Source organism: Triturus cristatus, chromosome 4_2, assembly GCF_964204655.1.
Source record: "Triturus cristatus chromosome 4_2, aTriCri1.1, whole genome shotgun sequence".
Classification (NCBI taxonomy): domain Eukaryota; kingdom Metazoa; phylum Chordata; class Amphibia; order Caudata; family Salamandridae; genus Triturus; species Triturus cristatus.
This window is the reverse complement of record NC_140586.1, coordinates 496,259,305-496,284,764: the sequence shown is the minus strand read 5'-3', so window position 1 is coordinate 496,284,764 and position 25,460 is coordinate 496,259,305. Positions and strand designations below refer to the sequence as shown.

The window sequence follows — 25,460 nt, the reverse complement described above, 5'->3', positions numbered from 1 at the left end:
TACTCAAGATTGTTGCATGGGCAATATCAGTGTTAGAAGAAATAACTGCTAGATTTACTAAAACTTAGCACCAACATTTAGCAATATATTTTAGATCATCAGGCTCATCATCGGTTCACGTTCATTGACCTAGAAATAAAAGGAAACCAGCTTGTCAGAGCAGTTGGAGTGTCCAAAGCTTTAAGTTCTTCGAGAGACAAATGAAACACTGTCATCACTTATTTTTTAATTTGGTTTTAATTGTAAATTACTCAACATTGCTTTCAGTTAAAATATGGACTATTAACTAATAATGCATGAAGCCACACACTGCATATTAATATAAGTGATTAATAACAATAGATGTATATTTTGTACACAAAATTGTAAACTCTTTACAAATGGATAAAAGATTGTCTGAAAGTCATGTTTAACAGTGAAACTATATATTAATTTGTCGTTTAATAAGAATCCGAAGATGTGATGCTACCTAGATCTCGCGATGGAAAATGTTGCATGCTTGTGGTAGGTTATTAATCTCTTTGCCTGACCTAACACATTATGATCAACCTATATCTCAGGTTGATTTCACATCAAAAACGTTTTGAAATCCATTTATATCAAAGATGTCCAACTCAAGACATTTCTAGCCAGTGCAAAACTCGACACATTCATGTTAAAAAAATGTTTTACAATTATTCAAAATCCATGTAGGTAATATGAATGGCGTAAAAAAAGCTTTCCAGCCGCTGTGGCTGAAACGAAGATGCCAGAAAATAGTACCTTTAGCGTCCCTTCCACAGTTGGAGTCACACACGATACTCACGACCTTATGCATTTCTCATGCAAGAGGGTAGTATGGGTTGGAATAGTATACATTACAAGCTGGTTTTGGTAGAACAACTAATGCATTTTCGTAGCAAATTACTCACTAGAAATATTCTGCATATGTAATAAAGTGCATTGGTGCACAAGTCCTGAAGGACATGTACATTACTCTGCTCACACAGACGTGTAACATGAACTTAAACGTGGGGCCTACTGTAAGAGCTGCATTACAGTCAACAACTACACTGCCTGAGAAAATATAACATTTTAAAACTCGCACATACAATGATATGATTCCTAGCCTCTGAAGTGGGAAACAACGTTTACAGTGTACACGTTAATAGAACCTTGTTACACAGACTTAATGTGCATCTAGTGAACGATATAAAAAAGTTAACTGAATATTTCAAATCATATACAAAACAAATTCGCTTTGACAGTTCTTTGCTTCTCTGCTTTTTCGTGTTGTAGTTTTCAGGAGCTGTCTCGGATCTCTCCCTCTTCCTCTTCACTTCGAGAAGCAACAGTTGAGGGCAAACTCTGCTCATTTGGGGCGATTGTCTCTACAATCACAATATTCTGTGTTATTAGGATTTAATGTGTTTTCCTTTTATTGACTAGAAAAGCAAACCTTTACACATGGCACAGCACAGATTCTCAACGATAACGAAATGTGAAAAGAGTAAAACAAATGTCCTAATTCTGTAAACTATTAAACTCCTTCAGTACAACACAAAGGATAAAGAATAAAAGGTTACTTACCAGCTAAGTTGGTTCTCAGCTTCATATACTTTTAAAATCCTTCCCAGCAGATTACTTGCTCATTTTAGACCAGCACTCCATGAGTTTTCCAGCTCTCTCCAGTGTTCGCTTCTCTTTCTTTCCGTGTTGCAATCTTCCTTGTATGCTGCTTTCCACCCTCATGCACACTCCCTGTTGCCCCCCCACCCGCTCTTACGTGGAGCATAAATTAGAAAAGAAAATATATATATATATATATATATATATATATATATATATTTAGTTTAGGAGGACTTCACATCTGCCATTATGCTTCCGCACCACTTCACAGTTGTAAAAGTATTTTAAGAACACTTAAATCACTTTTTTTTTTACATTTACTGATCTAAGAGGTATTACTCTTCAATTGGTAAATAAAAAAATGCATGATGATGTGGCTGTGTCATTCCCTGGATACGCATGTATGATCGTGCATGTGAGCCCCAAGCGAATGACGCAGCCCTGGTGGACACATTATTATGCATTTCTTTTTTTGCTGATGCTACATAGCATTGGCAAAAAGCATTTTGCTTTTTAGCGATGCTGCATAGTATCGGTGAAAAGCACTAGCAAACCCAAGTACGTCAAGTAAGGCGCAACCTGCGGGGTTTGCTAATGCTTGTTGAATAATGAAACATTAAATTAAGAATCCTAACTAATAGCTGCACCATCGAGATGGACAAGATGAGACCCCCAAAACAAGTCTGAAATGACAATGGCACTAGGAGAGTCTTGTAGCTAGGGCTCTTCTAGATCTAATGTACCCACATTGTCACCCTTTAAAACAAAGAGTATGCACTGGACTCAGTACCGATTCAGGTGTAGGTAGCTTTGAACACCTAAAGATCAACATTGTCCAGCGCTTCTCCGCTGAAATTGGATTTGTGGGAAGGCCTATCTGAGACAGGATTCTCTTTTACAAACCGTAGGAGTAATCTTTCAGAGCTTTGGTTTGTGAAGAAGAACTGGGATCCTTCCGGAAGCAGGCGGGGATGAAGAGGATACACTGTAAGACCTTCTGACAGAATTGTCTACAGCCTAAACTACGCCCACACAGGTCCAAGCGGTATGGACTGAACTGAAGTGTTAGAAACCTACTGCAGCAAAACAGTAGTATAGTCTTAAGCAGAGCGCGTTCTTCTATTGATGTCTGGATCACAGGTTAGCTCAGGATGGGCACACCATGAACAGTCCTGTTGAGCACCGTGAGGAAGGGGTTAGTAATATGCACATTAGTACCTAAAGCCAGAAGTCATAGTTACACAGGGCTTGGGACCATCCTCTTTGTCCTTGTAGCTGAGCCACATGTGTAGAGAAGGAAGTTAACTGTGGCCTGAGGTAAGTATCCTTTGCCCTTTGATTGTATACAATTAAAACTACTGCTGAGAGAGTCGTCAATTCAGTTATTTAACAGAAAGAACAGATAACAAGAGTGAGAATTCTAAGACAGACGAAGCAGGGTCTTTGAGGGTGGGCTTCATACAACCAATGGGTATGAAATGCACACACTGAATTCTTTAACAATAGCAAGTGCTCACTTTTGACAGAGGTACGACGGAAATAAATACAATGTGACAAAAAAGGTTATCACCTCTATGAAAAAACATGAAAATGCATTTCAAATTACAGCATGAAAGAAGCCGCTCGCATTAAATAGCATTTTTTTAAATGTGGGTGAGGTTTTTTTTCATAAGGAAGAATGAAAAACAGTACAGAAAGACATTAAAGCAGAGGAAGTGCAAATGCAAAAACTTTCTCAATGACTAGGTGGAAAAGCGGGGCAGGCCCTGTGTTCTAGTAGCACCACTATTCAAAGGCTAAACAGGAGAACCTTTTTTAAAAAAAAAAAAGTTTAGTGACCTGCCCTGCTAATGAAAGCATGGATGGCAACAAGTTATCTTAGCCTAGAAAAAGTTTTGTTTATCAATCCTATACCTGGGTTAGAAACCCATCAATGTAAGCGGGACTCTTGTTCGCAGGCAAAACGCAGCATATTCGTCCACAGAAATGTTACTTTGCATTTTGGATAATGTAAGTTTGTGTGTCAACGGTGCCTAAAAGTTAGGTGCTGTAAATGAAAAGATGAAGGTGTTCAAACGTCTACATATTGGGGAGGCGAACTTTACTACACCTGCCTCTCCAAGGGGAAATTTGTCTTGAGAGGTCCTTAAGATCACTCTTGTGGTTAGCTGTAACAGCAGTCATCGCATCTTCACATCTTTTTAAGTTTGTAGTACTGGACCAGATAGCGTTTGTATCTGCATCAGAATGATGGCTGTTTAGTCTTCAAACTAATTCTGGCTAGGGCGAGGTTTTCGATGGAGATCCTGCACAACTTCACTAAATTGCACAGGTGATGGTAGGTCTAATTCACAGGTTAGTTCAGCACTAAACTCTAACTGGAGGAAGGGAAACTCTGTTATCCTATCTTACTTATTTGGAGACGAATAGGTGGGCACGGCACTAAAGCATCTGTCTGCCAACTTGACTCTTAAAAAAAACAAAAACAAATGATGCTGCTGTTAATGGTGGTTTGGGAGATTCCGAAGGGAGAGGGGCACAGTAGTATAGTAGCTGTGTCTGGTTGTGTAGGAATATGTTCACCTGGACCCAATGAACAAGGACAAGGAGGAGTAGATAATCATCTTATCCACCACTATCAAACTGGTCATAATAAGAAACCAGTTGCTTGTCTGAAACAATAGTTTTGTGCTTCAAACACTTTTGTTTCACATGCTTTGCAATATTCTACTAACTAGTGCTTGGGTCTATAATCATTCTCTATTTTTCAATTTATTTTTCTCTTCTTGGATGTTAGGCAGAGGAGGAGTCAGGACCCGCACAGAGGCACATCAGCTGGGATCGTGGCTGGGCTCTGCAGGTTTTTCCACGCCCATATTGCTGCGCTGCTCAAGGAGGTTGGGCAGGGGCCTATTAATTGACTGCAAACAGCCCGCAGCACTTGACGTGCACAATGGCACATCGGCTGGGATTGTGGCTGGGCTCTACAGGACTTCCAAGCCCATACTGCTGTGCTGGTCAGGGAGGAGGGGCCGGGGCCCATTAACTGACTGCAAACAGCCCGCAGCGTAGCATGCACACAGAGCCACATCTGCTGGAATCTTGTCTGGGTTCTGCAGGACTTCCAAGTCCATACTGTCACGCTGCTCAAGGAAGTGGGGCTGGGGCCTACTAATTGTTTACAAACAGCCCGCTGCAGGGGTCTCGCACGGGTGAAGAGTGGGCCCGTCTGCGCCCGTCCAAGGCCAAACAGGGCTGGACTGGGCCACTTCTCTTGGATTTTGGCTCTAAGGTTTCAAGAACTCTAACCTTATAGGTGAGCAACATTTTATTTACCACCTACCATTGTCTAGGAATCGGATGGAACTGCATCTGTGCAACTGTTTTAGTCACCATCTCCTTGACTGAATGTGCACAAAACCTAGCAGTGGGGCCCCAAACTATTAACCACTTATTAACCATCTATCCCCTGACTGTCATGGGGGAAAAATGGGGACAGATACAATTATAAACCAAGAAGTGTGCTTCAAAGTACCACATTTGAGTCTTTCTTGGCTGGAGCAATTGGGGTCATCTCAAAGGAAATTGACCTAGCTGAAAGAACAAGTTACTTACCTTCGGTAATGATATATTTGTAAGAGACATTAGTTAGTGACAGATTCCTTACCTTAGAATTACCCCCAGGCATCAGACTGGATCCGGAAAGTTTTTGTCAGCAGTACACCTGCGCCTCGGTAGGCGTCGTCGTGCAGCTCCACGTATGTCGGTGGCATTGTAGTCACCGAGATGACGTCGCTGGAGCTACTTAGACGTGCTCACACGCGCTGACGTCAGTTCTGTACACGACTTTCCGTGCCAGGAACGCAGAGCCATGCACGATACTGACCACTGGTGCACTGAAACTAGGGCCCTGAAAGGGATCACTTTAACCCTAGAAATCAGTTCGCAGAACGGGGAGGATGGGTGGGGCGGTAAGGACTCTATCACTAATGTCTCTTACAGATATATCGTTCCCGAAGGGAAGTAACTTGTTCATCTGAAAGAGACACATTAGTGATAGATTCCTTACCTTAGAATAGATACCCCAGCAATACCAACCCCGGTGGAGGGTCTGCGAAACAAGATCACACCAGAAAGTCACGGAGAACAGAACGGCCAAAGAAGCCGTCTCTCCGGACTTGGTTGTCCAGGCAGTAATGCTTTGTAAAAGTGTGTAGCGAGGCCCACGTGGCTGCCTGACAGATGTCTTGCAGGGGGACACCACGTCCCAAAGCAGTAGTAGCTGCTGTCGCCCTGGTAGAATGGGCGCGCAACCCCACCGGAGGTTCCTTTTACGCCAGAGAATAACAGCCTTTGATACACAAGATCACCCAGCGGGAGATAGTACTCTTGTGTACTGCCCGGCCTTTCTTGGCGCCTACGTAGCAAACAAAGAGCTGGTCATCCACCCGGAACTGTTGTGTGCGATTCAGGTAAAAGGAGAGTGCACGTTTTGAGTCCAGACGGTGGAGCCTCTCTTCCTCTCTAGAAGGGTGCGGAGGCAGAAAGGAAGTAGGCAAGTTGATAGTTTGCCCTATGTGGAAGGCAGTAACGACCTTTGGCAAGAAGGAAGGACGATAGCGGAGCACAACCTTATCCGGATGAACAGACAGAAAAGGAGGTTTACAGGAAAGAGCCTGGAGCTCACTCACGCGCCTAGCGGAGGTGATGGCAACCAGGAAAGCAGTCTTCAAAGTTAGTAAACGAAGAGGACAGTTGTGAAGTGGCTCAAAAGGAGCACGCATCAAACAAGTAAGAACCAGAGTCAAGTCCCACTGCCGGCATCACAACCGGAATAGGAGGGAAAAGGTGAGTAACGCCTTTGAGAAATCCATTTACGACAGGGGTCTTGAAAAGAGAGGGCTGATCAGGAAGCCTGAGAAAGGCCGAAATTGCATAAACATAGCCATTAATTGTGCCGGGAGCAGAGCCCTGCCTGGCCAAAGAAAGAAGGAACAAAAGGACATCTGAAAGAGGGGCAGAAAGGGGGTCCACAACCTTTGCTGTGCACCATGCCACAAATTTGTTCCACCTGCAGGCGTATACCGATTTAGTGGAGGGACGCCTGGCTGCCAGAATTATGTATTTATTTAAGAAGTTTTATATAGCGCTGGCCTGACCCGAGGGTATCGGAGCGCTTTACAACAGATACATTGCAGAGATTCACAACAAACAGAACAAAAAAGAAAAACACATTAACAGAACAGGACGATGGTTGGGAGATCTGCTTCGCAGTCTTGGGGACAAGGAGTCGCAGCAGTGCGAGGTGTCTGCTTCCCCGCTCCTATTGATCCTATTGGTTCCCTAGGGAGTGGTCGAGGAACAGGATTTTGAGTTGGCTTTTGAATTTTACAAAAGAGGGAATGGTTCTGATGTGAGGGGGAATAGCGTTCCAGATTTTAGGCGCGCTTCCGGCGAAGGATCGAGGTGCAGTTTTTTGTTTTTGAGTTTTTAGCAGGATGAGTAGGAGGGAGTTTGAGCTTCTGAGGTTACTGGACTGGCCGGCTTTTTTGAGTTTGGCTGCCAAATATTCAGGTTTGCCGGTGTGTAGGGCTTTATGTGTGAGGCAGGCTGTTCTGAAGCTAACCCGCATTTCGACTGGGAGCCACTTAAGTCCACTGAGTGCAGGAGAAATATGGTTGAATTTCTGGATTCCGGTGACCATTCTGGCTGCCGCATTCAGAGTTGTTTTGATGGGACCAAGATGTGATTTTGCTATTCCTGAGAGGACTGCGTTCCCTTAGTCCAGTCTTGACAGAACCAGTGCTTGAGTGGCCTGTTTAAGATCACTGGGCAGAATGAAAAGTTTTATTTTGTTCAATACTTTTAGGTTAAGGAAAGCGCTCTTGGCCGAATTCTTGATGTGTCTGGTCATGTCCAGTTTCGGGTCTAGCGTGATGCCTAGTGATTTGACAGAGTCGGCTGGGGTGATATTCCCGCTGAGTGCATCGACGGCTTTTAGCCATCCAGCAATTTGGGGGTTCTCCTCTTTGTTCGAGATGAGGAGTATCTCTGTTTCATCGGGGTTTAGTTTAAGGTGATTACTTGACAGCCAGTGTTCATCTCTCAGTACGTCATTGAGTCTTTGAATGTCTCTGATGGAGGCGGTTTCCAAGTATATCTGAGTATCGTCAGTGTAAAGATGGAAGCGGATGTTGGGTTTTTTGAGTAGTTTGGTGAGAGGTTCCATGTAGATGTTAAAGAGTTGCGGAGAGAGCACTGAGCCTTGAGGGACTCCCTTGTTGACTGGGTGAAGGTTGGATGCAAAGTTTTTTTATTTTATTTTGTGAGTGTGATTTGAGGACCACCTTGTCAAGCCCGACTCTTTCTTGGAAAGCCCTAATGAGGAGTTTGTGGTCTACCGTATCGAATGCTGCCGATTTGGAAGAGGGACAAGGAGCGATATCATATGCCCCGGACGTGCTGCTCTTTTTGGGGCGAGTATTGTTAGTGTCCAGTGAGAGTTCGATTTTAGTAATCTTGTCATTAAAGAAGTTGGAGAAGTTGTTGCAGAGTTCTTTGGACGCCTGTATTGAGGAAGTAGCGGGCTTGGAGGTTTGTTGCCTGATGATGTTATAGAACTCTTTGGGTCTATTTTTGTGCTGTCCAGCACTGAGCGGAAAAAGTGGATTTCTTGTTCTTGATGTGATTGTTGTACTTCCTACGAGCTGTTTTAAGTTGTTCGTGGAGGGTGGCAGTGGGGTTATTCCTCCAGCTTTTTTCTTTGGCTCTAAATTGTCTCCTTTCGGAATTGATGTCTGTGTTGAACCATGACCTGGACTGAATGGCTCGGCTTTTTTTTTAGCTTTAGAGGAGCTAGTTGGTCAAGCATAGCCACCAAATTTGAGTTGTAAAGCGAGGTGAGTTCGGTTGTGGAGAGGTGGTCGTTGGCGCAGGGAAGGAGCGAGCTTATCCTTTCTTCTAGGGCTACCATGGGAATCTGGGTGAGGTTTCTGCCCATTTGGGGGGGGGTCTTGCATAGGTGGTTGGGAGAGTATTTTTTAGTTGATATGAAATAGGATCATGTGATGGTCCGACCAGTCCACGGGGAGTATGTAATCGATCGTAATTGCGTCTCGATAATCGATAATGGCATCCAAGGTAGCTCCTTTGTAGTGCGTTTCCTTTGAGCAGTGTTGGGCTAAATTGTTGTCATAGAGAAGATTGGATAACGTTTGAATTAGCGGGTTGTTTGTTTCATTCCACCGAAGATTTAGATCAACAAGAATTAGGTTGTCGGTGTCTCCGAGTGCACAGTGAGCAATCAGGTCGGATAATGATATCACAGACTTCAGGAGGCAAGTCAAATGGAATCAACTGTCGACGCTCAATCTCCACGCATGGAGGTGGAGGCAGGGCCGGACTGGCCGTAGCGGGCACCGGGCATTCCCCTGGTGCGCCGCACGGGTGGGGGCCGGTTTTGGGCCCCTGGGGGCCCTTTTTGTTACAGGGCCGTCACCCCTGTAACAAAATTGGCCGAAAACCGGCCCTGGCAAAGTGCTCGGCCGGCTCCGTGGGGGCCGGCCGAGCACTTTGTCAGGGCCGTTTTGGTTCCCAGTCTGGCCCTGGGTGGAGACTTGACAGGTTCGGGACGAGGACCATCCCCTGCTGCTGCGACAGAGGTTCCCCCCGAAGGGGCAGTCGGATCGGGGGACCCACGCTCATACTGATTAGCTCGGGATACCAAACTCTTCGAGCCCAGGCCCGGTCGCGCCTGATCTTCTTCAGCACTCTGGGCAGAAGTGGTAAAGGCGGAAAGGCATACGTAGACCGCAACTCCATTCATGACGAAAAGCGTCGCCAAGCGAGTGCCGCCTTGGAAATTCCAACGCGCAGAACCACTGACACTCCGCGTTCTCTTTGGTGGCGAATAGATCTAACCAAGGCTCTACCCATTGTTGAAAGAGACCTTGAGCCACCTCAGAGTGAAGACGCCATTCGTGATCCATCATGCACCTGCGGCTGAGTTTGTCTGCCCTGGCGTTCAAAGAATCTGCCAAGTGTTGAACCACCAAGGAAATGCCTTGGCATTCCAGCCATGTCCAGAGACACAGAGCCTCCTGACATAGGGTCCACGACCCCACCCCGCCTTCCTTGTTGCAGTACCATATGGTGGTGGTGTTGTCTGTGAACACCTGCACTACTCTCCCCTTGACAGAGGGAAAGGAATGCCTTCAGTGCAAGTAGGATCGGCCGGAGCTCCAGAAGGTTGATTTGGAGCCTGGACTCCGCCGGAGACCAGAGGCCTCTGATCTCCGCCTTTCCCATGTGGTCTCCCCACCCCAGGAGGGAGGCATCTGTCACCACTATGTGCACCGGTTGGGGAAGGGAGAGTGATCTGCCGCTGACCCAATGCTGGTTCGTCAGCTACCACTGCAACTGCTGTGCAGTGCCCTCCGAGATCTGGACGTACTCAGACGGGTTTCCCTGATGCTGCGCCCACTGGAACATCAGGTCCCACTGCAGAGCCCGCATATGCCACCTGGCATGATTGGTCAGCAGGATGCAGGAGGCCATGAGGCCCAGCAGCCTCAAGGTCATCCTGACCGAAACCCAGGACAATGGCTGAAAGATTCTGAATCATAGACCGAATGTCCCGGACTCGCTGTTTGGGAGGAGAAACCCGAAACTGTGCTGTGTCCAGATCTGCTCCGATAAAGAGGAGCTTCTGAGAGGGAATCGGGTGTGACTTCGGCACAGTGATGGAGAACCCCAGCAAGTGCAGGAGGTCGGCCGTCGTCTGGAGGTGGGAGACGACTGCCTGGGGCGAGCCAGCCTTCAACAGCCAGTCGTTGAGATAGGGGAAGACTAAAACCACTGATCTGCACAGATGAGCTGCGACCACCGCCATCACTTTCGTGAACACCCGAGGGGCGCTGGTACGGCCTAAAGGGAGCACGGTGAACCTGGTGGGCCGGCAGGATGGGGATATGAAAATAAGCAAGTCCAACGCTATCATCCAGTCTTGCGGGTCTAGGACAGACAAGACCTGAGCAAGCGTGAGCATCTTGAACTTCTCCTTCCGGAGTAAGCGATTGACGTTCCGAAGGTCTAAGATAGGACGCAGGTCCTTGTCCTTCTTTGGAACCAAGAAGTAGTGGGAGTAACAACCACGACCTACTTCTGGCGTCGGGAACGTGCTCGAGGGCTGCAACTTCCTACTGGAGAAGTACCAAGTGATCCCCCGACATGCGGTGGTACTGCGGTGGCATGGCTGGAGGGGTAGTCTCGAAAGGGAGGGAGTAGCCTTTTCGGACTATCTGTAAAACCCACCTGTCCGAAGTGATGGTGCGCCAGTGGGGGAGGTGATGGCGAATCCTGCCACCCACTGGCGTTTGGTGGGCCTGAAACACTGGACTAGGAAAGTTTGGAGGCAGTGGCGGCAGGAGTGGTGGTGGACTGACCCGCCGGCTGGCCCCGTGACCACGTCCACGCTGAGACGGTTGCTGAGCAGGCCTGTGTCTCGTAAACGAACGTGCTGGTGTGCCCCTTCCTTGGTCACGAAAGGAGCGAAAAGCAGAAGTCGAAGGAGTGCGCGTAGCTGAAAGTCCCAAGGACTTGGCCGTAGCCCGCGAGTCCTTAAAACGCTCCAACGCGCTATCTGATTTATTGCCAAAAAGGTGAGTGCCATCAAAGGGCATGTCCATCAGAGTGTTCTGGACATCCCCTGAAAAGCCAGTCATCCTCAGCCAGGCGTGACGGCGTAGCACCACTGTCGTGGAAATCCCTCTGCCCAGCCAGTCGGCGGTGTCAAGGCCACAACGAATCGTGAACTTGGCTGCGTCTCTACCTTCTGCAATAGCTTGAGTGAGCACCGTCCGGGCCTCCTCCGGACACTGAGGGAGCACCTGTGCCACCGTATCCCATACAGAGAGGGAATAACGGCCCAAGAGGCATGCGGTGTTCACAGACCGCAACCCTGAACTGGCGGAAGAGAATATCTTCTTCCCAAAGTTCTCCAGTTTCTTGGGTTCCCTGTCTGGAGGTACGGAAGGGAATGCGCTGGGGGACGCAGAGGCTTGGACAACCAAGCTCTCAGGGGTAGGGTGTTGGGAGAGGAAAATGGGGTCACCTGGGGACGGACAGTGGCGTCGGGCCATGTTCCTATGCACAGGAGCCCCTGTGTTGGGCCTGGACCAGGGGCCAAAAGAACGTCCGAAAGTGCGTCATTGAAGGGCAGCAGCGGCTCTGCAGAGGAAGACACTGGCCGAAGCACTTCTGTCAGGAGGTTAGTCCTGATGGTCACTGTAGGGAGCTCGAGGTGGAGAGCCTCGGGCGCCCTACGCAACACCTCCGAATAAGTTCGACCCTCCTCCATAGCCACGGTAGAAGGAGACAGTGCGCCAGGTTCTGGAGAAAAATCCAGTCCACCTGTGTCCTCCAAATCCTCTTCCAAGTCCGGCTCTAACTCGCATTGAGCTGCGAGAGGGTCCTCAGACCCCTCCCAGTCCTCGCCATCCTCCGCAACCTGCAGAGCAGGTGGGAAAGGAGGTGGGTGGAAAAAGGGATAGAAATTCTCCATCGGCATTGGAATCGGCATCGGTCGACACCCTTCCGGCACCGCGTCGGGAAGGAAGCCGGGTACGGCGTCGGCCGGCGCCGCCGATGCCAGTGGAGGTCTTATGAGGCCAACCAGCATCGGCTGTGATCCAGGCATGGATCCACGGGGGTCTTGCGGCGCCGAGGCCAGCGCCATCGATGATGTCGGGGCCGGAGCCAGCGACAAAGGAAGGCCGGGGCCCCTGGTCTGGCTGGCGGGGCCCGAAATGCCAAATAGGCGGGCCATAGCAGACAGGAATTCCTGCAGCTGGGCCGGAGTCGCCAACGCACCCAGGAAAGGCGGGTAGGCCGTCGGCAACTGTCTAGGCTCCTCCGGAGCCGCGGGGGTGGCACCACCCGCACCCTCAGTCGTGTTGCCCGACAGGCTAGGGGAAGGCGAAGAGCAACGCCGCTTCTTCAACTTCTTGTGATTCGTCTTACCTGACCCCAAGTGCGAAGACTTCGTCGAACGATGGTGGCGGCTCCGCAACCGGTCCCTCGACCTCCCACGGGACCGGGACCTTGAACGGCGCGGAGCAGACTCCCGTGCCTCAAGCAACTTTCGGGACCGCTCCCGCAAAGTTTTCGGAGCCATGGCCCGGCCGTCGGGGCACGACGAGGGGCCGTGGTCGCGCCCCAGGCAATAGACACTCACTGTGCAGGTCCATCACCGACATCATGCGGGAACAAGCCTCGCAGGACTTAAAACTTAAAACCCGGCATCCCTATACACCAGGAGTCGGAGACTCAAAAGAACAGAGACAAGAGTCTCAAAAAGCTCAGTCAAAAATTGACTGGGGGTACCGCTTTCTCCGAATCTGCGCTTGCTGGCACGGAAAAAGATAGAACTGACATCAGAGCGCATGGGTACGTCTAAGTATCTCCAGCAACGTCATCTCAGTGACTACGATGCCACCGGCGTACGCGGAGCCGCACGACGACGCCTACCGACGCGCAGGGCTACCGCTGACGAAAACATTCCGGATCCAGTCGAACGCCTGGGGGTAATTCTAAGGTAAGAAATCTATCACTAACGTGTCTCTTTCAGATAGCGCCTTTCTTTGGATTTATGTGAGCATTTTAGTATTTCCCCTTCAGCTAATTTGCTACCACTTGATGTGGACTGAGGATGCTGTGGCACAAGGCTATCTGCTGTTTGGAGTGGATTTAAACGATTCAATTACTTTGCATATTAGCGAAGAAAAACCCTTATTAAAAAAGGAAAAGACAGTTTAAGCGTGCTTGCAATGCAAAACAAATTTGTAACCAGGTAATAATCACCCTGCCACTGAGCTACATGAACTTCCTGAGAGATCCTCTGATGGAAATATCAGTTCCAATTGGGTCAGCTACTTGAGCAAATTAATGGTCATTGTTGAGGTCTGTGTTACTCCTTGATTGAGAAGGTGAAGAACCTACAAACTGCTGTCCAAGAACTTAACAGTACACTAAATGAGGGGAAAACGACTAACACTAGTTACCTTGGACGGCTCTACATTGATACCATCTGCAAGGTCCATCTTTGATAAATCTCCTGTACGCCGTAATGACAGGTCTTCTAAACTTTCGAAGATCCTGAATTCGGGAGGGGGGGGCGGCCTCTGTGGAGAACCTAGGATAAGCGTGCTCTCCTTGAACATGGACTAACAGCTGGCGGATCAGCCGCGCACAAATCTCCCACCTCATTACTGTCCATATGTGGCTGTTCTGACTAATGTATCACCCTTGTCTCCAACCGCTGTGGAATCGACCCTCCAACTTAAAAACAAGGTCTGCCATTTCTTATCCCAAAACTCACATTTCCATATTGCAGAATTTAATGATATTTTGATTGTTAGGAGGGTAGGGTGGATTGGCTCCTCAACCAAGGAACTGGAGGGGGACTGTTTGGCTACCAACTGCAGGCATGAGAGTGTAGCTGATCGACTGATTTTTTGTTATAATCGAGAAAGCCATATGCCCAGTTATATTAACAATGTACAGTTGGTGTTTTTTATTTTCTGCTATTTTTTTTTTTACAAATCCAGATTGGAGTTTGAGTCGCAGCAGAACCTGCCATTCACTGGGACAACTGGCGTCCGACAACCTCTTTGCCAACAGATTTTCCCCCTTATCGGATTATGAGGCCACTGACTGACAGTTAATTGTCACTACTCTGCCTAGGGGTGAAATAAAAACTTCTAAGGCTTATATGGATCCTTCAGAATTATCATCACTGGGTCTGGCCTGCCGTAGAGACCCTTTGATTCATCTAGTCTGCTGGAATATTGCTGGCTACCATACTAAGCTGCAGGACCAGATTTGGATTAATTACATATCCAATTTTCATATAATAATAATGCAAGAAACCTGGTCCTTGGAGGATATTGCATGGGGTGGTTTTAAAACAAAATTCTGTTTAGCTATTGCATCGCCTGCTGCGGGAGGGGGATAGCTGGGAGCAGGGGTGCTGCTGGTAGCTAGGATTTGTATTGCAAAGTTTAAGCCTGTTCTAATTGTGTGTACCCATAAAAGGATTCAATTTTATGGGTTATTGTTGCAAGTAACTTTAATTTCTTTCTTATTAATTTTTACAACCCAGTCTATGACCTAGGATGCCAGATTGATACTTTATTTTTATTGTATTAGTGTTAAAATCCAGATCAGTTAGTTTGTCTAATGAATTTCATGTCATCACAGGGTATGATTTTCATGCCAAGCTGTGTACTAGCATAACTTTGCATGATCGCTTTGTTATCAGGGATAATGTATTGCATTCCCAGGTTACCGACCATAGGGGCTTGAAATTACTACATGCCCTATCTAACTTGGTGTTACACAAAACAGCTGAAATTGTGGGGATCTGTCTAAACAGACCCCTATCTTTAGTGGACGAGGCCAAGACACAACTATTGATTATGTTGTCATCTCTAAGGACCTGAACCAGTACGTTCACTCGGGGGGTGGCGACTAACTCTTTTGAGTTGGTGCTTAGCCTACCGATTAGTACCCGACCATCTAAGCCATTGGGAGTGACAGACCTTGGACTAAAGGAGAACGTGCTTAGGATAATTTGGAGGGTAGCCCATATTGCCACAATGTTGTCTACACTGGTTGTATCAAATCTTGGTATAATTGTTGAACGCCCACTAGTAGTTAACCCATTGTCATCCGATATTCTACTAGCTTTTGAGGAACTGAACAATTCTGTTGGTAATTGTATTACAGGCCGCTATAGGTCTGCAAGAAGTTCCCATTCAGGGTGGTTTGATAATTTGAGTAGAGCTGCAAATGGAAGATTGTGTATTGCTCTTAATAGTAGCCTAGGAATCAGCAGCTGATTGCAGAGGCAACGCTAGATTATAGACAAGCTATTAAAAACAAGAAACCGCCAATTAAGGAAGAAATGTGGGGGAGTTCAATTAAAACATGCAAAGATAAGGATACAGGGTTTCTAGAGCATTGTGAAGGGAAGGAACACCACCCCCATTGTGACAGAGAGACTAGGGTCTAATATTAGTCCAGATAGATGGCTTGACCACTTCGGGCGGATTTACTTTTGTGGGGAAAACCGTCTGGAAATTGATATGGATGATGCCTGCAATTTCCCTTGGAAATTAAGTCTGATCTTGAAGATGTCATTGCTGCTATCAATGCCATCTAAAAAGGCGTCGGGTCTCGGTGGGGTTCCCATGGACTTCCACAAGGTGTGCATCCTGTTATGGCCCCCTAGAATTACTCACACTTTAAATGCAGCATTGTTCCATAAAATCCCTGCCTCGTAGCAAACTGCCAACATTGTTCCCCATTTTAAACAAGCATTTGCAATGCAATAGGTCTCGCGTTTACACGAGTTTGAGCTTTTGGGATTGTAAATGACAATGCCGGTGATTTATGTTTTGGTCTTTAAAACATAAATAAAAGGCAATGTCATTTACAATGCCAACAGCTTGAACTCACGTAAATGCGAGACCTATTGCATTGCAAAGGCTTGTTCTAGCTTTGGAGGCCTGGAATTGCCACACGTTCAACGGAGTGATGATCAGTCGTGTATTGATGCCGTCATTGTCAGCTCTGGCAGAGGCAACCAGTGGTGCATGCTGCAGGGGTCTCCTGATGAGGGGCGTGTCACTTCTATTTTTTTTTTTCTCAAATTAAGCGCTGGTTGGGACTGCAATTAAATCCATCAAACCTCAAATGAATGGTTCCTGCCTCAGTCCTCTCTAGAATGGGCTACTACATATCCAAAATTCAAGTTGTCCCTTTAAACACAGCCCTCAACACTTACTCTCGTCTGATATCTCATGCTAGGAGATCAGACAACACCACTCCAATTTTGGTCTTTTGGCTTTCTGTCGAGTTGATTAAAAAAGGCTGCATTGCTCATAAGTCTGTATGCGAGAACCCTCCCATCTATCTGGCTGATAAAATGGACACCTTAGGTGGATCACACACACTCTGGTACAAGGAATGGATTGTAAATTGTAATACGATTACAGCACCAAGAAGCACTGCTGCAACACAAAGATGTGTCATCATGGCTGGAATTCATGCAACATGTAGAAGAAAGATCACAACACAAAGACAAAAGATCGTGACACCCACTGGGGGAATCAGGACACCTTCCTAGAAGAACGCTCCTGTCAGTGGCTTCCCTTCCGTCTCTCGTGTGGAAACACTTACTTTGAAAGAACACAGCATGAGAGCAGGCCATCATTTGCAGTTATAAAGCATCGTTTGGGTTCTACAGGTGTGGTGTTAAATGCCGCTGGAATCACTGTACAGCAAGCCTGCCGTGGATTTCTCTTGTGCAAGTGCCTAAGAGTCAGCGACTCGTCTCTGCTGCTGAAAAACAGTCTCGAGTCAACCCCTGTTCTGCTTTCCTCTTCTTTCTCTTGATTTGTTTTTACTAGCAATTTAATGCTTGATCATTCGAGGCAATGAGGTTGATGGTAATTTACGTTATCTGCAAAGTATGAGGGGTGCTCGGAGCCCAAGCGCGAGGCACATTCCACTGCTAAAGCGCCATAGTAATGTAATGAGACTCCAGTCAAGTGCGACTACTAATGGAGAGGAACATTTTACATTCATCTACCTACCTGAGCCTGCATGGACTCCGGCAATAACTTTTAGAAGGGGTGGCGGAAGGGGGAGGAGCAGAGCGGAAACTAGAAGGATCCACAGCTTGGAACATGCTATGTCCCCACCCCCGACCTGCTGACACCACATTCTTCCGGCTGTGAGGGGCGAAAAAAATTAAACACAAGAATGCAAGGAAAACAAGTTATTCAAAGCACGTACCCCTTTGTAATGCCATGACAGCAGCGCGTCCTCCCTCGCTCTCTTTAACCACAGACAAACATGCACGCACGCGACCGGGATTTAATGAATTGAAGTCGAGGAAGCCCCCTTTCATCTGTCTCTGGCACCACTAGGAATGTCAACAAGCAAAAGAGAAAGCAGCTTCACATCCGGGCCGGGGAGAAGACCTGCGAGGGCTGCCCGCGCATGCGCGGTACATGTAATTTTTGCGTGTTCTGCAGCTCGTGCCCAGTAGCGGCGTGTGAGGACTTCAACACCGCCGGACTTTTAATGAGTGCTGCGCGGCCCAGGGAGGGGGCCGCAAAACAATACAGGAAGTCCGGCGGGAGCCCACCCCGCCTTCGTGAATGGTGCATGGTGTGGACAAAGCACGATTTCAGGCGGGGCTCCTGTGAGCAAAACGGAGCCCCGCGTGTTGCTGCAGTGACCGGCAGGAAAAGCAGAGGAGCAGCGCAGAGTCCCAACAAGAGCCGGTAAGTGCTTGGAGCGCGCGTGCGCATTTTAAAAAAAATATTAAATAGCATGAGGCTGCCTAGGACGTGCGTGTTGACGAAAGTGAAACTGCATGCTGGCTTGCGAGGGAAGCGGGACAGGAGATGTGCACGCCGCGTGGCTGTAGGCGCGTACACCAACTCAAATCCGCCAAAAGCCTGCGCGTCCACATCTCCTGTCCCACTTCCGAGGCAAGTCAGCAACAATAGATCTCGCTTGTGAGCAGCGCTTTGCGCTGCGTTCGCAGGCGAGACCTAAAAACGGCAATAGACAGGACCCCCAATGCTAGAAACCCATCACATTACTGGATTCTTTGGTCAAGATCGTGGGGTGTATCATTCAGCATAAGACTGAGGATTGGATACAGCGAAATGATATACCTAGCCCTGTGCAACTGGGGTTTAGAGAGGGTCTAAGGACCCAGGAACAGTAATTCAATCTACATCTTATAGAGGGAAGTAAACATTTGCTAAAAAAAGGTTCACTTTATTAATCCTTTAAGGACCTCAATAGTGCCTTTGAACGTGTTAATCGCTCCAAACTTTGAAGCATTTTAATTGAGATGGGCTTGCCCAATTCATTGGCAGAATATCTTCCTGCCTTGCATCAGGGGGTTAATTCTTCAGTCTGATAAGGATTAGAGGGCGAGACTGAAATGTTTTACCTGCCCTGAGGTGTAGGTGAGGGTTGTGTTCTTGTCCCTATTTTATTGATCTTATTTATAAATGATCTGCATTCCTTTTTAGTCACACTGGGGAAGGATTTACTAAAAGTGAAATCTAGCTATTTCCTGCCCTGCTTTATGACGATGATGCGATCTTGCTTTCTCTTTGTGACCATTTGTAATGTTCATGGATAATTTAGATCTTAATGTCAACACCACAAAGACCATTATATGGTACGTGGGAAGAAGCATTGTAGAACCATACCTATCTCAATTAAGGGCCAAAATATTATATGGGTCAGTGAGTTTTCCTATCTAGGGATAACCTCCGAATCTTATGGCAGTTGGCTACCCAGTACCTCTAACCGATGTTTCAGTTTCAAATCACTCGGTTGGGGCCCTGTTTGGGTTAGCACCAAAAGTTGGCAGGAAGCTGGATTTGCCTCTGCTAAATGTTTAAAAACTTAAACGTTTACCAGTCTTGACTTATGGGGCTGCAATATGGGGATATTGGGACTATACGAGACTAGAACAAGAACCGTTTTTGCAGGAGACTGTTAGGCAAATGACCAGTTTTTCCCCTGTGATGACACCTCTCCTCAGAAGTTGATGCACTTTACTCTCCTGTGTAAAAAAATATGCACCCTTTAGACAAAGATATCTATCAAACGTTTTTTAAAAAGTCAGGGATTTTGACAATATAGACCCACACTTTATTTTCTGCCTTTGTTGCTTGACCCTCTAGTAAGTTATTCTGTGGTGGGCTTTTTTAAAGAATGCACTGCAATGGCGTAAAAGAATGAACTTTTAGCTTATTTAACAATTTTATATTTACTGTAATGTATTTTTTTCTTTTTAATGTTCTTTTATGATCATTTTTAAATAATCGAATAAAGATTGAGGAGTCATCCTGAATCCTTCTGATGTTGAACGTAAACCGGGGTACATCATTTCCATCTTCAGATTCTTTTTTTCATCTTCTGATTTTTTACAATCTTTTTTCTATCTTATCTTGAGACCCCCTTCTTTACCGAGGAGGTGGGAGGATCACATCTGAATCTATAAGAGTTTCAAGTTGCAAAACTATATTTGTAAATACGGAACTAGTATTACTTGCAGAGGGATCCTATTCTAGATTCCCATGATGTGCTTGGGTAGCAGCATTAGCCACCTCTTGAGGCATGAGTGAAGTGGGAGTGGTTGCAAATATATTTTTTGGCATCTTGATTTGATATTAATTTATAAAGCGCAACATATGCCCAAGGGTGTCTTGGTGCTGTACATCTGCTACCAATCCTCTGAATCGGGCCTAGTCAGAATTTAAAGTGAGAGACTAAAAAGCCAAGTTTTCAGCTGTTTCCGAAACGTCTGCAAATTGGATTGTCCTCTCAGCATCTCTGGCATAGAATATCAAGGCTTCGGGGTATGATACACAAAACCGCTGCCACTCAAAGAGGCTCTATAAGTCCTTGGTACTACTACTTACTTTGAGGCTGCAGAACGCAGGTCCTTCTTTGGTAAATACCAAGAAAGTCTTTTCTTAAGAAATTCAGGAACTGTCAAATAAACAGCTCTGTGAACTGTACAAATAGTCTTAAAGGCAACCCTTTTCTTAACAGGGACCCAGTGAAGTTCAGCCAAAGTGGTCGAGATGGAATCAAACTTCTTAATATTCTGAAGAAGCCAAGCTGCTGCATTCAGAATCATCTGCAACTTTTGCAGCAGCCCTTGCTGCATGCCCAGATAGAGAGCATTACAATAATCCAGTTGGTAAAAACTAAAGCGTGGATTACAGTCTTCCTGAGATCGTATGTTATAAAGGGATGAACCTTCTTTAAGATTTTTAACACAAAGAAGCATGATGACATAAGTTGGTTGGTTTGATCCACAAAAGAAAATTTGGAATCAAATATAATACCCAGATTTCTTACTGATGAAAAAGGAGTAGGCACAACGCCCAGGTCTAGAGGTCACCATTTGTTGCCCTAAAAGGAGATATCCTTTTCAAAGATCTTCTGCTCCAACTGTGCTTCCCTATTTGAGTGCCCATCCAAGCAAAAATGTTTAGTCAATGTGTGTACTGATGACAATATAGCTGCCATACGTATATCACTGATGAAGACATTTACCAAATATTTTAATGTTCTCCCTTTTTTCTTTGCAGTGTGTGCCCATGGATTTTTATTTAAGATCTTTCTGCCCAGTGTATTACGCATCAGAATAGTTTGCACTATTTTGCTAGAGTCCTTTTGACACTGGAAGGCTTTGAGTTGTGCAACTTGTGTAACAAACAATGGTTTGGTCTTTCTCAATGATTTAGACTCCTATATGTAGTACATAATGGCCCTTCTTGTGTCTAGTATATGTAGGGCACTTTCAGCTTGTGTTTTGGATGTTGGAAAGGTGGGTATCTGAACAGATTAATTAACATAGAAGTGCGATACTATCATCCGGATGGAACGGTGGGTCTGTTCTCTTAAACAACCTGTCCGTGTGTAGCTGTAAGTAGAGTACCTGGATTATCAAGGCCTGTCTTTAGCATTAGAACTTTCAGACCTGCTGTTAGTCCTTCAATGAACCATTATATCACTGGTGTTGCAAATACATTTTTACTCCAAGGCCCTCTTCTATATCCTATTATTGCAAACATGAGTACCTTTACAGAACGTATAACATTCTGCAATCCATTAGGTGCATGATGCATCTGATGATTGCTTTGTCATTTGATAATTTGAATTTTTAAGTGTGCACCAGTATACAAATGTTCCTTTTTTGCTACATACCATCTGCACATGGTTGGCCTCATTTCCTTCCTTATCACTTCCATACAGATCCTGAGTAAGCGCAGATGATAAAACTTTACCTCTTCAGGAGTCTTGCTGCCAGGCTGAAATTGGCTGATCTAAATGTCATGATTGCTTGGATTTGTTGATCGGTACTGGACTCAGTGGAAATTGTGGGAAAAGTAGTGAAATGCTCAGAAACAATTCATGAACTGGGGGAGAAGGTGAATCTTTTAGTGTTTGCCACTGTCATGAAGAGATTTATGTCCAGTTTCCGCCTAGTTTGAAAAATCATATCTACTACCCCTTGATCTAGGTTCAACTCATGGAATATACCTTTTATTCTATCTGCTTCTACATTTTGTTCCCTTGGTGGGTAAATTGCCACTATTAGTGTTCCTCTCTTTCGGAATGGCCCCCCTCCAAAAGTCCTGTGCTAGTTTCGAGCAACACATAAGCTCTTGAGCTTCCAAGTTTGCTTAGGAAGAACATTGATGTTGTGTTGTTGGTCTGCTCCGGTACTACCTTGCATACCACTGACATGTGAAATACCTTTGATGCTAGAAATACCGTCCTCTGCTCTAGTGCATTTAGGTGCTTGGCTGCTTCCTTCTGTGTTCACTTATCTTGACTAGTCAACCTCCCCATAATAGCAATCCAAACTGTGTTTGCTACCTCTGTGGTAATGGGCACTGATGTGTTTGGTATGTCTGCCATTCCTCTCATTTTCTATTGTATGTGATTTCTGTTATTTCTGCAGTTTGTAACAACTATTAGGTTATCCCAATACGCTGAGGAGCTACATAATGCCACCATTATGAACACCTTCATAGTGATATTTGGTAGAGGTGGCATTTGTTCAAAGCTAGAACTCTCCCTTATGTGAGGACATTTGTGGCTTTCGTAGAGTTTAATTCCATCCCCAGGAACCATTTAGGTTGTGATGATTTTTCGATGTTCACAGTGATACACAATCTGAACATTGTCGGCATCACCTCTTCTACACTGGCAGAACGGGTTTGCATTAACTATCAAGTCATCTAGGTAATGATAGACATATATTATTTGTCAGCTCAAAGGCTCTCCACCCACTGTTAAGCAATTGGTAAACTTTATTGATGATGATGTTATTCCAAAATAGCAGAACTCTGAATTGAATATAAATGCCCCTGTCACAAGGCTACTGATTCCATGTAGCCATTGGGAGCACTTATTGTAGTGTCGTTATTTTAACTTTTACAAACTTGTTCAAGAATGTTAAGTCCATAATGAGGCAGATGGGCTTTGGAGTTAGAAAACACATAGAGTAGGCCCATTGGTTTCAATCCTTTCAAACTCTCTCTATAGCTCCTTAGAAGTTCCCTTACTTCTTGTAGCAGAACCAGAATGGGATTTGGTTTTGTAAGATAATATTTTGGTGGCATATTGGGAGGGGTCTATTCTACTTGTATATGGTATCTGTGTTTTATGAGATTTAGTTTCCATTTATCAGAGGGTCTTTTTGTTAATTTTTCCAGGAAACCTCTTTGTCTGCCCCCAAAAGTTGTGGGGCATTGTCCTGGTGCAGGTCACATATGTTATAATATTAGTAAAGTGCATGGCTGCCCCAGCAACGGGGCAAACCAGCGATGACTTGTCAAATATAGTGGAGGGTCAAAGAGACTTTTAATTATTGGAGAAAAGCCAGGTCTTCACCATCCTTCTAAATGTCCAGTGATCAGGGGTGCTGCGGATAGAAAGAGGTAAGGAGTTCCACAGGGGGGTGCCAGTGCCTTGAACAAGCGGCCACACGCACTAGCCCTCCGTATCCGCAGTACTTTGGATTTAGGCCCTGCAGCAGTCCAAAACATGAGCTTGCCACAGATTTGGCATGAGCCTCAAAGGAGAGATCATTATCCACCTGTACTCCCAAGTTCTTAATCACAGGTGTGGGCAGGGGGGTACACCAAGAGCAGGAGGCCACCACTAGTTACCCCAAAGATGAACTCTGTCTACCAGGAGGATTTCGGATTTAGTAGAGTTCAGCTGCAGATAGTTGACAGCTATCCACTCAGAGATGGCAGTTAGATCTTCTTTAAATTTTGCAGAATCCTGGCAGGGGTTATTAGAAAAGGTGATCACCAGCTGAATGTCATCTGCGTACGACACCAGAGAAATGCCCTTGGCTTTAGCCATCAGAGCCAATGGTCTGATGTAGATGTTGAATAAATTAGGGCTCAATTCTGAACCCTGGGGCACACCGCAACCGAATGGGTGTGCAGGAGAAAAAAGGAGGGGAAATAACTTGGAAAGTCCAATCGGCCAGAAAGATCGAGAACCAGGGGAGGGCCTCGTCATCGACACCGATCTCCATCAGGCGCTGGAGCAAGATCTTGTGGGAGACCGTATTGAAGGCCGCGCTCAGGTCATGCAAAATTAGTGCTGTGGTTCTGCCCTCATCTAAAGAGGTCCATAGCTGTTTTGTAACTGCCAGCAAAGCAGACTCGGTGCTGTGCCATGGCCGAAACCCATTTTGAGATGTGTCCAGTATCAAGTTCACATCCAGATATTGGATCGTGTTAACATACGATTTCATGATTTTGGGTAGGAACAGGAGCAAAGAAATCGGTCGAACATTTTCAGGTTTGGATACGTCCAATCTTGGCTTTTTCAACAGAGGGACAACTTTAGCGTATTTCCATGACTGAGGGACCGACGCCACAGATAGAGACAGATTAATCAGCTCCAAGCACTCAGGTAGCAGACACTGTTGGAATTTTATGAAAGAACCAGGTTTCAGGGGGTCATCTGGAGACCCTGACTTTATCTTAACAAACAGAGCTTCCATAACTTTAGGGGGAATAGGAGGAAACTAGGAAAGAGAATGGGTCTCGAAACCCAAGGGCACGTTCCGTCCCATGCCGGGAGAGGTGTCCCCAGGGCAAAACTTATCAATAAACAATTTAGCCAGTACTTCGCATTGTAGACTGAAGGATATGGTGCTGTCAGAAGCAGAGTGGGATTTTACCATTTCCTTCAAAAGTGTAAATATAGTTTTGGTCGGATTGCTACTATTGCTTGGCCTCCTTTGCTGCATGATCTTTTCCTATGGATCAAGCCCAAAAGGACAGTCTCCTATTTTCTGGATGCTGCCACTGGCATGACTTCTGCTCCTGACTTTTGGTCCGTCTCAAATTGCTCTTGCTGGTACAGCGGTCTTTCATGATGTCTTCTAATGTTTAGTGAACTGCTTCTGAAGAATCCCCTTGCTTGAAGGACTCCAACTGCCTCTGAAACGTCATTGAACACCTTAATTGTTTTCATTGACTGATTCACTGCTGCACCAAACTGGTTGTCGCCTGTATTAGGGTTCAGGCTGTTAACCACATTTGCCTGTACCTTCAGCTTATAACTAAAAATCGTGAGCTAAGAGTGCCTTCTTATTATTGTCCCAGTACACTATTGTGTAGTGGATGTGCCTGTTGAATCAAAGGATAAGTTAAGGCATATGTTTGATATAGTCTTTCTCTCTTGGATGACATTATAGGCCCTCTTTTTATATTTGTCAGTAAGATGCCGCATACGTTCTTCAATATCTTTCCACTTTTGATGGGCATTTCTACTGAGTAGCTCAGTTCAGTTCAAAAGCTTTATTTTGGCAATACATGCCTCAAAACCAATATAAATACATAAAAACATAAAAAGTCACACAAACAGTATACCTAAAACCATAAGCAACACAATTTGCATAAAATATTTACCCTAAAATGTAATTGTCGTCATAGCAATATTAAACTACTTTCTACTGAGCAGTTAACTGGAGTTGGCTAGCCTTCCTTGTGTTGCCGAAGCTCACTCAATTTTTTTCACCAACACATCTAGCCTTCTGCTGTCCTTATGCGGTTGTGGACTTATGGAGTGTTGGCCCTCCTGCCAGTAGTTGTCACTATTAAGGAATATGCAGGTACATTCCATTTAGGGCATGCTGGATCCTGGGCATATGCTTCTCTTTTCTCTTCAGTGACTGCTTTTAAAAAGGTGGGTTCTCTTAATGC

General features: G+C 45.8%; 1 protein-coding gene across 2 annotated transcripts in view; it reads right to left on the bottom strand.

The window, feature by feature from the left end:
* Positions 1–218: 218 nt before the first annotated feature.
* The window catches only part of ZNHIT6 (zinc finger HIT-type containing 6), a 225,385-nt gene continuing 200,143 nt past the window's right edge, over positions 219–25,460 (bottom strand). For both annotated transcript variants that reach the window (XM_085602069.1, XM_085602070.1), the window contains one exon: positions 219–1,370. In XM_085602069.1, coding sequence (XP_085458195.1) covers positions 1,282–1,370 — 89 coding nt within the window. In that variant the 3' untranslated portion in view covers positions 219–1,281. The remainder of the gene's footprint in view (positions 1,371–25,460) is intronic.